The sequence below is a fragment of the Dendrobates tinctorius genome, unplaced genomic scaffold (assembly GCF_039654945.1).
Source record: "Dendrobates tinctorius isolate UK_male_01 unplaced genomic scaffold, ASM3965494v1 ptg000105l, whole genome shotgun sequence".
Taxonomy (NCBI): Eukaryota; Metazoa; Chordata; class Amphibia; order Anura; family Dendrobatidae; genus Dendrobates; species Dendrobates tinctorius.
In genome coordinates this window covers 11,452,300-11,467,180 of record NW_027361773.1, presented here as the reverse complement: position 1 = coordinate 11,467,180, position 14,881 = coordinate 11,452,300, and the positions used below count along the sequence as shown (strand labels likewise).

General features: G+C 39.9%; 1 protein-coding gene across 7 annotated transcripts in view; it reads left to right on the top strand.

Moving 5' to 3' along the window:
- TASOR2 (transcription activation suppressor family member 2) overlaps nucleotides 1–14,881 on the top strand; it is a 176,921-nt gene that overhangs the window by 53,275 nt on the left and 108,765 nt on the right. For 6 of the 7 annotated variants that reach the window (XM_073589071.1, XM_073589070.1, XM_073589066.1 and 3 more), the window contains 5 exons: nucleotides 2,772–2,890; nucleotides 5,105–5,124; nucleotides 5,214–5,313; nucleotides 5,570–5,670; nucleotides 7,154–7,257. In XM_073589071.1, coding sequence (XP_073445172.1) covers nucleotides 2,865–2,890; nucleotides 5,105–5,124; nucleotides 5,214–5,313; nucleotides 5,570–5,670; nucleotides 7,154–7,257 — 351 coding nt within the window. In that variant the 5' untranslated portion in view covers nucleotides 2,772–2,864. The remainder of the gene's footprint in view (nucleotides 1–2,771; nucleotides 2,891–5,104; nucleotides 5,125–5,213; nucleotides 5,314–5,569; nucleotides 5,671–7,153; nucleotides 7,258–14,881) is intronic. The other variant, XM_073589069.1, reaches the window with a different exon arrangement.

The following is a 14,881-nucleotide window of genomic DNA, read 5'->3' as shown; positions in this document are numbered from 1 at the left end:
TCCTCCCAGTGATATCACCGCTCTGCAGATTGTCCGGGTCATACTGCGCTTTGCGAAATTTGGAAGTTGCTTTTACAGTGTAATCCTATGGAGCCGCAGAGCGTGACTCCATGGGATTGCATTATAAAAGAGACTTCTGGCTCACACTCAGAGCACAGAGTGAGCTGGAGAGTCTGAAGTGCAGTGACGTTACTGAGAAGAGGAACAGAACGGCGCTGGGTCTCGGAGAAGGTGGCGGTAGGTAAGAATTTGAACACTTACACTACATTACATGCACATATACACAGATTTATAATTAAAAAAAAATCTTTGTGGGAGTGCTTCCTTAATGTTTCTGCCACCTTCTGAAAGGGAACCCACCCACACATTGGCATTAGTGCTATGGCTGCTACAGCTGTGTAGACGCTTGTCCCTCAAGCATCATATCAATGATTTGTACAGCTTCTCACAGGGCACTTCAAGCCTGATTTGCAAATTGCTTCTACTTTAGATTTTGTTATGAATGGCTTTTCAATTCACTACAAAAATGGTAAAGCTTTTATTAGAGCTCAGCACGTACAGGTATAACACTCAAATGGAATCTGTCCCACATTTTTACACATTATTAAAATGTGATTACAATCACGGATCCCAGCTATTCACAGCACGGTCTGCAGCAGTCTGTATAATCCTTTGGTCAGTGTCTGAAAACATTGACAACTGGGTCCTACAGTGTCATACTCTGCACAGACGCCCTCCTGACAAGGAAAGTGCCAATATTCATTTGTCAATTCATACATTTTCAAGAGGGATAACACAAGATTGGCTAAATGCAACAGAAAGTTTAAACAAAATTAATGGTGGCATAAACACAATTTTAGTTGTATTTTTGAAATTTCACCTCTCTATCATGTTCATTTCCTAAGTTTTAACAAACTATTCTGTGCGTATCCTTCCTGTTACGTGACCTCAACTTTTACTACGAATATGGCAGGAAATTGATGAATGAGTCTGACCCAGCCCAATACAAAGTATACATATTACTGCAGCAATAGAGAAAGGAACATGAGCAATAATTAGCATTTCACAAGCGCTCCCCTTCTCTCTTCCTTGCCATAAAGGACATGGGTAAAGCCACTTTGGGAATTCTCTGCAACCTCTCTGCCCTAGTAACCAAATTGCTCCCACTTGTAACAATTTAAATGACAGCAGTGAATTGGGGATTTGTGATCATTTCATGTACAAATGAAGGTTTGAATGTGAAAATGGGTTTTGTAAAAAAAAAAATGCTTTTATGATTGATATATTATGGCCAAATATCAAGTTCATTTTCATATTTAGAAATATTAGTTGTGCTAATGATTACTTAAACATTTTTTTCAAAATATATAAAAGCAATTCTGCTATATATGCAAGTTGTGATTGAAGCGGAGTGTATGGTATGTGAATTAGAAGGTAACTGTTTAAAAACTGGAAAAGCTGGCAAGGAGAAAATCAAGTTTTTCTTACAGTGCAGAGGTGAGTTGCTTTATGGAACCTAGTACTTTTTCTGTTTTGCTAGTTTTGATATGTGAAGCTGTAAGGAGGAGGTTGAGTCATGAATGGGGAATAAAAATGAGTTCACACTGCTGCACTTTCTCTTTTGTGTGCCAGTCAGGATTTTCACCGTAACATGCGCAATATTGCCTTACAGTACGAATGCCTGCTGGAGAAAATAGTGCTGGCACGTGAAAAATGTCAGCTTGTACCTGATCTGCTTCACTGGCTTTTACCTAGACATTGAGAACATGCAAACAAGGTGGAAAGCTTTCATAACTCATCTGCACTTGGTCTTAAAAGTGGCATCTGCCGCAGTGTCGGGGGGGAATCTTCATATATTTGACATTCTGTATTTACTCTTTGGGCTGGATCCATCAAGACCAGTTCATGCTAGTCATGATGAGGGGGCATGCTGGAGTTCATGAAGACGTGTATGGCACTCCTTTTCATAAATCTGGAGCATCCGACCAGTAGCGTAGTGTTCGCCTCTGTGCCTTATGCCAGATATCTAACTTCAGTCAGGGAATGGAGTGAGAATTCAAGTGTAGGGAATGTCACAGCTCGTCACAACCCAGCAATGCCCATTTTGTCCAAGTTGGGAGAACTTGGCGTGAAAACACTAAAAGTTACCAAATTTAAACTGATATATTTTTTTTTTGTGGATATTCAAAGTTTTATGCCAGAATCCTTTGCTTGAATGCTCTGATGAATCAAGCCCTTTATTTTTAGACATTGTAGCCCCAATTCATCATTTGCGGGTTTTTTTGTTTTGTAGCATCAATTACTGTTTTTGGCATCACATAACCAAAATGGTGCACACAATTCATGAATTTAACGCAAATTAAAAAAGGACTATTTCTGCCTTGAACTGTTTTTGCAACTTCAAGCTCCGAAAGTCTTAAATTGCAGCAAACTACTGGTGTTCCCAAAAATACGCCAGAGGAGGACTGGAGCGAAGTTGCGCCTTTTTAAAAAGTCACAATTGGTGAATAGGGCGAAAATATTTAGACTTTCAAGACTCTGCCCACAAAGCAGAAAGCAAAAAAAAACTTAAAAAAGGCGCAAATAGAATAATTAATGAATTGGGTGAAAACAAGAAAAAAAAAAAGCGCAATAGCAATGGTGAATCTGAGTTTCTTTTTTCCACCACCGCAACGCAGTATTCTGATATGATTATATTGTCTTGTAATCAATACTATATAAGTGCTCAACTTCTGTGGCATCTTATGGTATTTTTTTGTCTCACTTTTTAGGCGTAATCATATGGATTTCGCAATGGCAGGCGACTTCATAAGTCATTGCCGGTCTTCTGAAATATAATTGTTCCGTACTTTGAGTAGCAAAGCATGCAGGTGCTGGAGGACTCTGATATGTAAGCAGTTGCTACATTTTGTTTTATACTTACAATCCTATTTGCACCCTTAACTTTGCACAGTCTGTTTTATCCATGAAAACGGTTACATTTAACATTCACATTGGATGTGAACAAAATGCACATAAGCGCTGTTTTATGGAGACACTTGTCTATATTGCTCCTGATATTTAATAGTTTGGGTGTAGGCAGGAAAGCCTGTAGCCTCTGGGATATAGCTGAGAACATTACGTGTAGTTTCAGGCTTTGAAGTATCAAAATTTTTTTCAGCATTTTTATAACACAAGCCAAACCTTTTAGCTGCATACACCAGGCTTCTGAAACCTGTTTTTTCACATTAATGCATAAATTAAGACAATGCATTTTACAGTAGCCAAATAACTATTATCCATTGGTGCCTAAGAATATTGCCGTACTATGCTCAAACGGCGATGCATAATACGTTTATCAGGTATTCAAGTGCTGCAAAACAGTATAGTATCACATAAACCACATACAGGGGGATAATAAGTATTTGACACTCTGACAATTTTGCCACCTACAAGAATAGCAAATTCTGTAATTTTTATTGTAGGTACTCTTCACCTGTGAGAGACACAATCTAAAAAGAAAAAGCAGAAAATCATTGTATGGTTTTTAAGTAAATTGTATTTTATTGCATGAAATAAGCATTTGATCACCTACCAATCATCAAGAATTCTGGCTCTGAGTTTTTCTTCAAGAAGCTCTCCTACTTTGCACTCATTACTTGTATCAATTGCAACTGTTTGAATTCATTACCTGTATAAGAGACACCTGTCCACACAATCACTCACACTCCAACCTTCCACCATGGCCAAGACCAAAGAGCTGTCTAAGGACACTAAGGACAAAATTGTAGACCTGCACAAGGCTGAGATGGGCCACAGGACAATGGGCGAGCAGCTTGGTGAGAAGGCAACAACTGTTGGCACAATTATTAGAAAATGGAAGAAACACAAGATTTGGGGCTCCATGTACGATCTTGCCTCGCGAGGTAAGGATGATCCTGAGAAAGCTCAGGAATTGGCCCAGAACTACACTGGAGGACTCTGTCAATGACCTGAAGAGAGTTGGGGCCACAGTCTCAATCATTATCATTGGTAACACACTATGCCGTCATGGATTAATGTCCTGTAGGGCACACATGGCCAGGCCCGTTTGAAGTTCGCCATTGACCATGATCCAGAGGAGGCATGGGAGAGAAGGTCATGTGGTCAGATGAGACCAAAATAGAACTTTTTATTATCAACTCTAATAGCTGTGTTTGGAGGAAGAAGGATGAATACAACCCCAAGAACACCATCACAACTGTGAAGCATGGAGGGGAAACATCATACTTTGGGGGTGCTTTTCGGCAAAGGGACAGTATGATTGCACCATATTGAAGGGAGGATGGATGGGATCATGTATCGCAAGAATTTGCCCAACAACCTCCTTCCCTCAGTAACAACATTAAAAATGGTTCATGGCTGGGTCTTCCAGCATGACAATGATGCAAAACACACAGCTAGCACAACTTAGGAGTGGCTCCATAACATGCATTTCAAGGTTCTGGAGTGGCCTAGCCAGTCTCCAGACCTGAACCCGTAGAAAATCTTTGGAGAGAGCTCAAACTCCATATTGCCCAGCGACAGCCCTGAAACCTGAAATATCTGGAGAAAATTTGTATGGAGAAGTGAGCCAAAATCCCCGCGGCAGTGTGTGAAAACTTGGTCAAGAAATGTCTGACCTAGTCGGCCATTTTAAATGTCATTTAAGGGACTCTATTAGCAAAGGATAACTGTTTAAACCAAGTACAGGTGCTCGGTGCTCCATGGCGGGGCCAATCATTTATTTATAGCTTCCATCTGCTTGTTTTCCCTCTATCCCCACTGTTCTCTGGCTCTATGAAGCCAGAGCTGTCAATCAAAGAGGGGGGGATGGAGACTGAGGGGGAAGTATGCAGTTGGAAGGTGGATATAAATGATTGACGCCGCCATGAAGCACCCAGCGGCGGCGGGACTTTATTTGGTCATTCTGGGCTGAGAGTCCCTTTAAGAAGGGCCATCAATTGATTAATTTTTATGACAAGCTGGTGTGTATTGTTACTCAATAATGAGAGTACAGTATTCATTAGCTACTGAAGTTGCAGGTATATGAATGTGTGTTAACTTACTGTAGTTCTATTATTTATTTATTTTTATTTTTTTTCAGGATCGAGTTAAACAATGCAGGTATGTTAAATAGTGGTCTTTGCCTGTGTTTCATCTGTTAAATGATATACAAGAGCAGAATATTTATCTATGTATTTTTTTTATTCTAGCACAGTATAATGCGTGGAAAGGACAGCTATATATCCATGAGCAGTTAGTGTGCGATATTTCTTTACAGACTCCAAGTACTTGCAGCATTCCAGCTCAACTGTGAGTGTGAAGTGATATTTTTCAACTTTTTGTGGCCATTATTCTAGCAATAATCCATAATTGTTCATATAAATGCCGTAGTTTTAATTAGGAGTGCTATAAAAAGAAATTGAGCAGAAACTGAACAGATGGACTACCAAACCCTGTTGTGCTGCAAGTTTTAGATTTTATAAACTTGTATGTACTTGTTTGTTTGTTTTTTTAACTACTTTATTGCTTTATGACTTTTATTCTTGTGCTAAAATTATTGAACCAGGCCAGAAAAGCTAGATGTGAGAGAAGTCATCCAATTGTCTGAATTAAGAAAAAAGTTGCCTGAAGACATATTCCAGAAGACAGATTTTACAGGTCAAGAAGGTAAAACATTTGGCTGTGGGGTAACATGTTTTGTTATTTAACATAGCTTCCTCCTTGAAACATCACCTGAAGATATAAATCCGTTTGAAAAAAATTAAATATACATAAAAACCATCTTACAGATTCGTATGTATATAATTATTTCAGTGGCAAATATTTTTGGAAAATTACTTCAAATTTTGAATAATCACTTAGAGGCTCACGCTTACTTTAAAGTATTTGACGCCAATGGTGTTTCATTAATACACCATACTGTAAACATTCATTGATTCATTCCTTGTAAATTGATAGTCTGCATACAGTATTCATCAAGGTAGGACCATTATTCAGGATGTCAGCCATGCCTACAGACGTTTGATAATGCTTCCAAGCCATGACTAGCCTGGGAGAGGAGATTCCTTGACAGACTGGTCCTGACTTATCCACATATATGACGCTGCAGGAGGGAACTTCACTCTTCAAACACTGCTTTAGAATTTACATAAAACACATCATCGGAATGCAGGGAAACCCATGCATACCGTCGTATTAGCTGTTGGGGAATCTCAGAGGACCTGACCTGATTAATATTAACAAAACTGTATGAACGTCACTATAAATAGTTCAGTGATTACCTCTGCTTTAAAGCGCCACTCTAGGTTTTTTTTTATTGCAGCGCTGGAGTGGTCCTTAGATCCATTCCCCTAGTCTCATTCTTATCCCTTGCCATCTTCACTGCCTATCGTCACCAGTTTCCAGCAGTTTGTGAACTGCCAGATGGTTCCAGTGTTTAATGAAGCTGTATGGAGGTCACGTTTCAAGTCTGAGAGTCTAGTTTTGTCTCTCACAGGCTTGCATTGAGAGCTTGTGACGTAGCATCTGGCTTTCAGCCAGTCAGAAGTTGCAGTCACAAGATGGTGCCGAAAAAAGGTTGAGTGCAGCGGGTAGGTATCAGACTAGGGTCAGAGGCCTTAGGCTAGGTTCACATTGTGTTAGGGGCATCCGTTTAATGGATCCTTTAAACGAATGCTCTAACACAGATGTAATTTTTTTTACAAAATTTGTGACCATAGCGCTAATGTATGCGCTAGTGCATGGTAGCAGCTGTTACCATGCGTTAGCCCATACAGGTCTATGCACAGCGAACGTGTCCATTCGCTGAACGCTGCAGACCACTTTCGAGGGTGCGTCATGAAATAACGCATCATCGCTAACGCATGGCGATTTTGGCATGCATTAGGATGCGCTCCTGTCATTACGGTCAATGGCGGCGTTAACGCATCTCTTACATAGCGTTAGTGCCGCTATGTAACGGATGCCGTCAGCGCCTTGCCCACAACGCAGTGTGAACCCAGCCTTACGTAAGAATAACCTCTCCAACGCTGAAACCTCCTCCTCCTAGAGTGATGCTTTAAGTAACATCATTTCAAGTTACTATCTTCATATCTTAAATATATAATATTTTATGTTGTCTAGTTTTCTCATCTTGTTTGCTTTTTTTCAGTATTTTGTGAAAATGTCTACTACAGTTCTTATCCTGTAGTACCAACAAATATAGTTGAGTCTGAACTGGACAAAGTGCTGAAGTACCTGAAAGATCAGGATTTGGTAAGTAAATGGGAACAAGTTTTATTTCTTTTTGTCCTTCTCTGCGCATTTTAGATGATTGACTGACTTAGGGAAGACATAGATTTCCTGTGGTTAACATGACCAGAGTTGACAAACATTGTTTTGTGTGGGAGCCATAGGAACATCACATCAGTCTTGCCCGCATCATTTTGTCGCTGCAACACCAGAACAGTTGGCATGTGTGTCAGTGGCCATAATGAATACAATCATCCTGTAGTTTCAGGAAACACATATACATAACCATAATGAACAGACCCTAAATGTATCTTTTGTATTGAAGCATCTAATGACTGTGCAAAAGTGACAGTGAGAGGAGGGGAATCGGGTCATCTACGACTGCCAAATTCAAAAATGGGAGAAATAGAGTGCTGATGTCAATATATGATCATTATCAAAATGGTATTAATTAACAACACCTTGTGTATACACAATAATCAACTCTATTAAAAAAAAGAGGTGACCATAAACAGAGTATGTTTCACCCTGGGAATAACAATGAAAATTACATGATGGTAGTAGTTATGCAGACGGTAATGGGGAAAGAGAGCGATAGTTGAAGGTACAAATGCCATAACTCTCCTATCCTGCAATCCCCATGTGTTCATAACCTGAACGACTACAATTTTATCAGCAAAGTGCATGTAAACAACAGCTAAAAAAGCTTACCCATCATAAAGTGCAAGTGCAGACTCCCAGGAGACAGCCCCGACTCGAGTTTTGCTTTAGCTTTATCAGAAGGGTATACACATAAGATTTACTGTCTTTTTTATGAAATCAGACTAATCACCGGCATATTAGAGCATGTGGTGTGCATCCCTCGCCAGTAGTATTGGATACATGATTGGTAGAGCATACGTCAGGGAGAAAACTCTCCATGATGTCAGACATGCGCACTACCAATTGGAAGGCCAAATGGGACAGAATGGCAACAAGGAGGCAGACCACAGGCGCATACCAGTCACAGTTTTTATGCAATCCTGCAGAGTCTGCCATTTTCCGTATGATCAATCTAATAGTATGAACATAATCATGTCAAGTTACAGCTTGAAAAGAGAAAAAATAGTCTATGGCGATTTTTAATTATGGGTCTTGTGTTATCTGTCTCAAGAGGTGTTGCTTGTCATTGAAATTCTGCCTCTGATAAAGAAACTACTGAGAACTCCTCCTGAAAGGAAAGGAAGTATCTAAAAAAATAAATAAAAAACAAGGCCCAAGTTGCCAATGTAAAAATTGCATAATTACGAGTTTTTTAATATTAAGATTGTTTTAAAGGAGTTAAGGAATAGGTAAATTGAATATCACTGGACACTCTGCAGCATCTACCGTAAATAGGGGATTAAAAAACAAGGAGTTGTCAATGACAGGAAGAATACACTTCCTGTGTATTTTCTCACTGGCAATGGGGTGTTTTAACATGCATGAGAAAGGATTGGCCCCATATCGGGACCACCGCACAGCAATGGAAATGCAATATTTCCATGCCATACCTACAATCTGATTTCCACACCATCCACAGATATATTTGTGATCGAGGGACTTCATCGCCGCTTTGGTAAGTTCAAGCTCCTGGATTTTTGGCCTTAGGAAACCACAAAAATGTAATGTCTCCCCAAATTATCACAGTTGTGTTTGATAATGGTGAAACTATGCTCGGAAATACGGCAGTAATAATAATCCACTAGGAAGTCCCTGGGAAAATGACACAAATTATAATCATGTAAGGTGTGTGGATGAGACCCTTTTTAATATTTACTTCTGAAAAACTCATTGTCAGACCCAGGAGATACAATTTGCCTTGTACATTTGTCCAAATTTCTGTGGCGCTTTGCTCCAATAGAATCTCTCGGGTTCCATCCATAAGACGTTTCTGCTTTGATCCCCTTCTGTTTTCGTACTGTTTTTGCATTATCATTATTTAATCCTTCTGTAATTGTAAGTTCTGTACTTTTTTCATATATTACAAATAAAATGTAATAAGGTTGTTACTTGCTGATCTAGATAGCGAAGAGGGTGTAATCTGCAGTCACATGTCCGACCTCCCACACAGGGAATGCAGAGACTGCAGACTCTTCTTCTTAGATGGCACAACCCCTTGTTATATGCATCCAAGTACAGTCACCCTCCAATATATCCATTGTGTATATCATACCTCCACATTATAGAGTAATCTTACCTTGACATAGATGATCCTCGAAGACACAATGTTACTTATCCGCCAGACAAGATTCAGTGTTTATTTCCCTGTTTACTGGTAATTACTTCTTGGGTTTGACGTAGATAAAAAAAAAAAAAGACTGCTTTTCTTCTTAGAATAGATTAGCGGAGCTGTTCACTTTTACTTTCTCTTTGTCTTAAACTGAAACTGAAAGTTCTGTGAAGTTTGCAACTCTTGTTTTTCAGTTTATACTAAGGCTTGCATGCATTAACCTCTTCCTGACACTGGACATAGTGATACATCCTACTTAGCAGTGCTTTCCCGCAAATGGACCGTGCAGTCACAGAAGCGGTGCCCGCACGATCGCCTCCTGCAGCTTGGCTTAAGTGATAGACCTGTTTAAACACCCTAAATGCTGCAATCAATAACAAGCGCAGAATTTAGAAAGCAGTGAGGGGGCTCCCTCTCCCATCTCATGGGTGCCCCCACAACATCATTACAAGGGCCCGATCGTTGCTATGGCAGCTGCTTGAGGTCAAATGATGACCTCTTGGTCTGTCAGCTACGGTGCAGCAGCATGGCCTAAATGCGATCTGTCAATGTAGCACTGACTGCTATAATGCATTGCAGTGCTAGTGAATTGCAATGCATTATACTGGCGATCAGAGTGAAAAAAAAAAAAAACGTTTCAAAGAGGGAATAAGTGGTAAAAAAGTTAAAAAAAAAAAAAAAAAAACCCTAAATATATTTTTAACCCCTTCACTACCAAGGGTGGTTTGCACGTTAACTACCGGGCCAATTTTTACAATTCTGACCACTGTACCTTTATGAGGTCATAACTCTGGAACGCTTTCATGGATCCCGGTGATTCTGACATTGTTTTCTCGTGACATATTGTACTTCATGTTAGTGGTAAAATTGCATTCAAATAACTTGCGTTTATTTGTGAAAAAAACGGAAATTTGGCAAAAATTTTGAAAATTTCGCAATTTTCCAACTTTGAATTTTTATGCCCTTAAATCACAGCGATACGGCACACAAAAAACTTAATACATAACATTTCCCACATGTTTACTTTACATCAGCACAATTTTGGAACCAAAATTTTTTTTTGTTAGGAAGTTATAAGGGTTAAAAATTGACCAGCGATTTCTCATTTTTGCAACACCATTTTATTTTTAGGGACCACTTCACATTTGAAGCCACTTTGAGGGGTCTATATGATAGAAAATACCCAAAAGTGACACCATTCTAAAAACTGCACCCCTTAAGGTGCTTAAAACCACATTCAAGAAGTTTATTAACCCTTTAGGTGCGTCACAGGAATTTTTTGAATATTAAAAAAAAATGAACATTTAACTTTTTTTCACAAAAAAAATAATTCAGGTTCAATTTTCTTTATTTTACCAAGGGTAACAGGAGAAATTGGACTGCAAAAGTTATTGTGCAATTTGTCCTGAGTACGCGGATACCTGATATGTGGGGAGGAACCACTGTTTCGGCGCATGGCAGAGCTCAGAATGGAAGGAGCGCCGTTTGACTTTTTCAATGCAAAATTGGCTGGAATTCAGATCGGACGCCATGTCACGTTTGGCGAGCCCCTGATGTACCTAAACAGTGGAAACCCCCCCCAAGTGACCCCATTTTGGAAACTAGACCCCCCAAGGAACTTATCTAGATATGTGGTGAGAACTTTGAACCCACAAGGGCTTCACAGAAGTTTATAACGTACAGCGGTACAATTAAACAATCATATTTTTTCCACAAAAATGTTCTTTTCACCCCCAATTTTTATTTTTCCAAGGGTAACAGGACCCTAAAAGTTATTGTGCAATTTGTCCTGAGTACGCTGATACCCCATATGTGGGTGTAAATGACTATTTGGGCGCATAGCAGAGCTCGGAAGGGAAGCAGTGCCATTTGACGTTTTTGGCTAGAATTGAGATCGGACACCATGTCGCGATTGGAAAACCCCTGATGTACCAAAACAGTGGAAACCCCCCACAAATGACACCATTTTGGAAACTAGACCCCCCAAGGAACTTATCTAGATGTGTGGTGAGAACTTTGAACCCCCAAGGGCTTCAATGAAGTTTATAACGTACAGCAGTACAATTAAAAAATCATATTTTTTCCACAAAAATGATCTTTTCACCCTCAATTCTTATTTTTCCAAAAGTAACAGGACCCTAAAAGATATTGTGCAATTTATCCTGAGTACGCTGATACCCCACATGTGGGTGTAAACCACTATTTGGGCGTATGGCAGAGCTCGGAAGGGAAGCAGCGCCATTTGACGTTTTTGGCTGGAATTGAGATCGGACACCATGTCGCGTTAGGAAAGCCCCTGATGTACCAAAACAGTAGAAACCCCCCACAAATGACACCATTTTGGAAACTAGACCCCCCAAGGAACTTATCTAGATGTGTGGTGAGCACTTTGAACCCCCCAGTGCTTCACTGAAGTTTATAACGTCCGGGCGTGAAAATAAAAAAATCGTATTTTTTCCACAAACATGATCTTTTAGTCCCCATTTTTTTATTTTCCCAAGGGTAACAGGAGAAATTGGACCACAAAAGTTGTTGTCCAATTTGTCCTGAGTACGCCGATACCTCATATGTGGGAGAAAACTACTGTATGGGCACACGTCGGGGCTCGGAAGGGAAGTAGTGACGTTTTGGAATGCAGACTTTGATGGATTGGTATGCGGGTGTCATGTGCGTTTGGAGAGCCCCTGATGTACCTAAACTATTGAAACTCCCCACAATTGACCCCATTTTGGAAACTAGACCCCCCCACGGAGCTTATCTAGATGTGTGGAGAGCACTTTGAACCCCCAAGTGCTTCACAGAAGTTTATAACGCCTGTGCGTGAAAATAAAAAAAACATTTTTTTCCGCAAAATTATATTTTTGCCCCCAATTTTTTATTTTCCTAAGGGTAACAGGAGAAATTGGACCCCAAAAGTTGTTTTGTAATTTGTCCTGAGTAGGCTGATACCCTACATGTGGGGGTAAAACACTGTTTGGGCACATGGCAGAGCTTGGAAGGGAAGGAGCACCATTTGACTTTTTCAACGCAGAATTGGCTGGAATTGAGATCAGACGCCATGTTGCCTTTGGAGAGCACCTGATGTGCCCAAACAGTGGAAACCCCCAATTATAACTCCAACCCTAACCTCAACACACCCCTAACCCTAATCTGAGCCCTAGCCCTAGCCCTAACCCTAGCCCTAACCCTAGCCCTAACCCTAGCCCTAACCCTAACCCTAGCCCTAACCCTAGCCCTAACCCTAGCCCTATCGGGAAAATGGAAATAAATACATTTTCTTTTAGTTTTATTATTTTTCCCTAGCTAAGGGGGTGATAACGGGGGGTTTGATTTATGATTTATGGCGGTTTTTATGTTTGGCGGCTGTCGCACGCTAAAAGACGCTTTTTATTGTAAAAATAGTTTTTGCATCACCACATATTGTGAGCTATAATTTTTCCGTATTTTGACCCACCGAGTCATGTGAGGTCTTATTTTTTGCGGGACGAGTTGACGTTTTTATTGGTACCATTTTCGGGCACGTGACATTTTTTGATTGCTTTTTATTCCGATTTTTGGGACGCAGAATGAACAAAAACCAGCGTTTCATGAATTTCTTTTGGGGGGTGCGTTTGCACCGTTCCGCGTGCGGTAAAATTGATAACGCGTTTTTATTCTTCGGGTCAGTACGGTTACAGCGATACCTCATTTAGGTCGTTTTTTTATGTTTTGTCGGTTTTTTGCAATGAAAACAATTTTATATAAAAAATAATTATTTTTGTATCGCTTTATTCTGCGAGCTATAACTTTTTTATTTTTTTGCGGATGATGCTGTATGGCGGCTCGTTTTTTGCGGGACAAGATGACGTTTTCAGCGGTACCATGCATATTTATATGCGTCTTTTTGATTGCGCGTTATTGCACTTTTTGTTTGGTGGTATGATAATAAATATTTTTTGCTTCGTTTTTTATTCTTATTTTTTAAGGGGTTCACTAAAGGGGTTAACTAATGGGACAGTTTTATAGGGCAGGTCATTATGGACGCGGCGATACCAAATATGTGTACTTTTATTGTTTTGTTTTTTTTATTTTGAAAAAATGGATTTATTGGGGAATATTTTTTTTTATTATTACTAATTTATTTAGCGATTTTTTTTTTTTTTTTTTTTTTTTTTTTTTTTTTTTTAATTATTTTTAACACTTTTTTTTTTTTTTTTTTACTTTATTATCTTGTCCCAGGTGGGACATCACTGTCCTGTGACAGATCGCTGATCTGTCACATCACAGATCACTGTGACAGATCAGCGATCTGTCACAGGCACTGCTGCAGACTTCCTCATGCCTGCGCTTTGCAGGCAGTGAGGAAGTCAGCTCCCTGCAGGCCCCCGTCGCCATCTTGGATCCGGGGGCCTGTAGGGAAAGAGCCCCCGCAGCAGCGCTGCACATTGCACTGCCGTGGGGGGCTCAGGGAAGCACGGAGGGAGCCCCCTCCCTGCCGATGCTTCCCTTTAACCCCCGGTACACCGCGATCGCGTTTGATCGCGGTGTGCAAGGGGTTAACGTGTCGGGGGTGGTCCATGACCGCCCCTGACACATTGTGCCGGGTGTCAGCTATGATAATTAGCTGACACTCGGCCGCGATCAGCGGCGCTCACCACGTGGGCGCCGCTGATCGCGATGACGTAATATTCCGTCCATGGTAATTAGGTCCATGGTCACATGGACGGAATATTACGTCAATTGTAGGTAAGGGGTTAAAAATTAACAAAATAAAGAACAAAAAAAAAATTATTATACCAATAAATGTATATTTATATAAAAACAAAAATAAACCAAAAAAGCACATGTTTTTCTATTGCCGCGTCCAGAGTGAACCGACCTACTGTGTAAAACTCACTAGTTAACCCTTTCAGTGAAATCATGCCAAAAAACTATGCTTTTTTTCATTAAACCCCTGAACAAAAAGTGAAATAAAACACGATCAAAAAGATGAATGTAAATAAAATTGGAATCTCTGAAAACTCCCAGCTTGTCCCACAAAAAGCAAGCCATCATACAGCTCAGTCAGCGGAGAAATAAAAAAGCTATAGCTCTCAGAATAAAGCGATACAAAAGATTCTTTCTAGTTTAAAAGCTTATATTGGGCTAAAGAGGCAAAACATAAAAAAAAACTTATAAACTGTATCGGTAAGTTCACATTAAGCGTTTTTTTTCAGCTTTTTTTGCGAGGGGTTTTGGCATGCTAGATTTGTATCGTGTGCATTCTGGTAAAGTTTAGGAAACTTAGGAAAAGAAGTCTTAATGCCATAGAATCAAGTTTTGGCACAAAAAAATGCAGCAAAATATGACCCCTTGTTTTTTCACCTCCAATGTAAGTTGAGTGCAAATCGCAGAAAAAAAATGCTGAAAACAGTGACA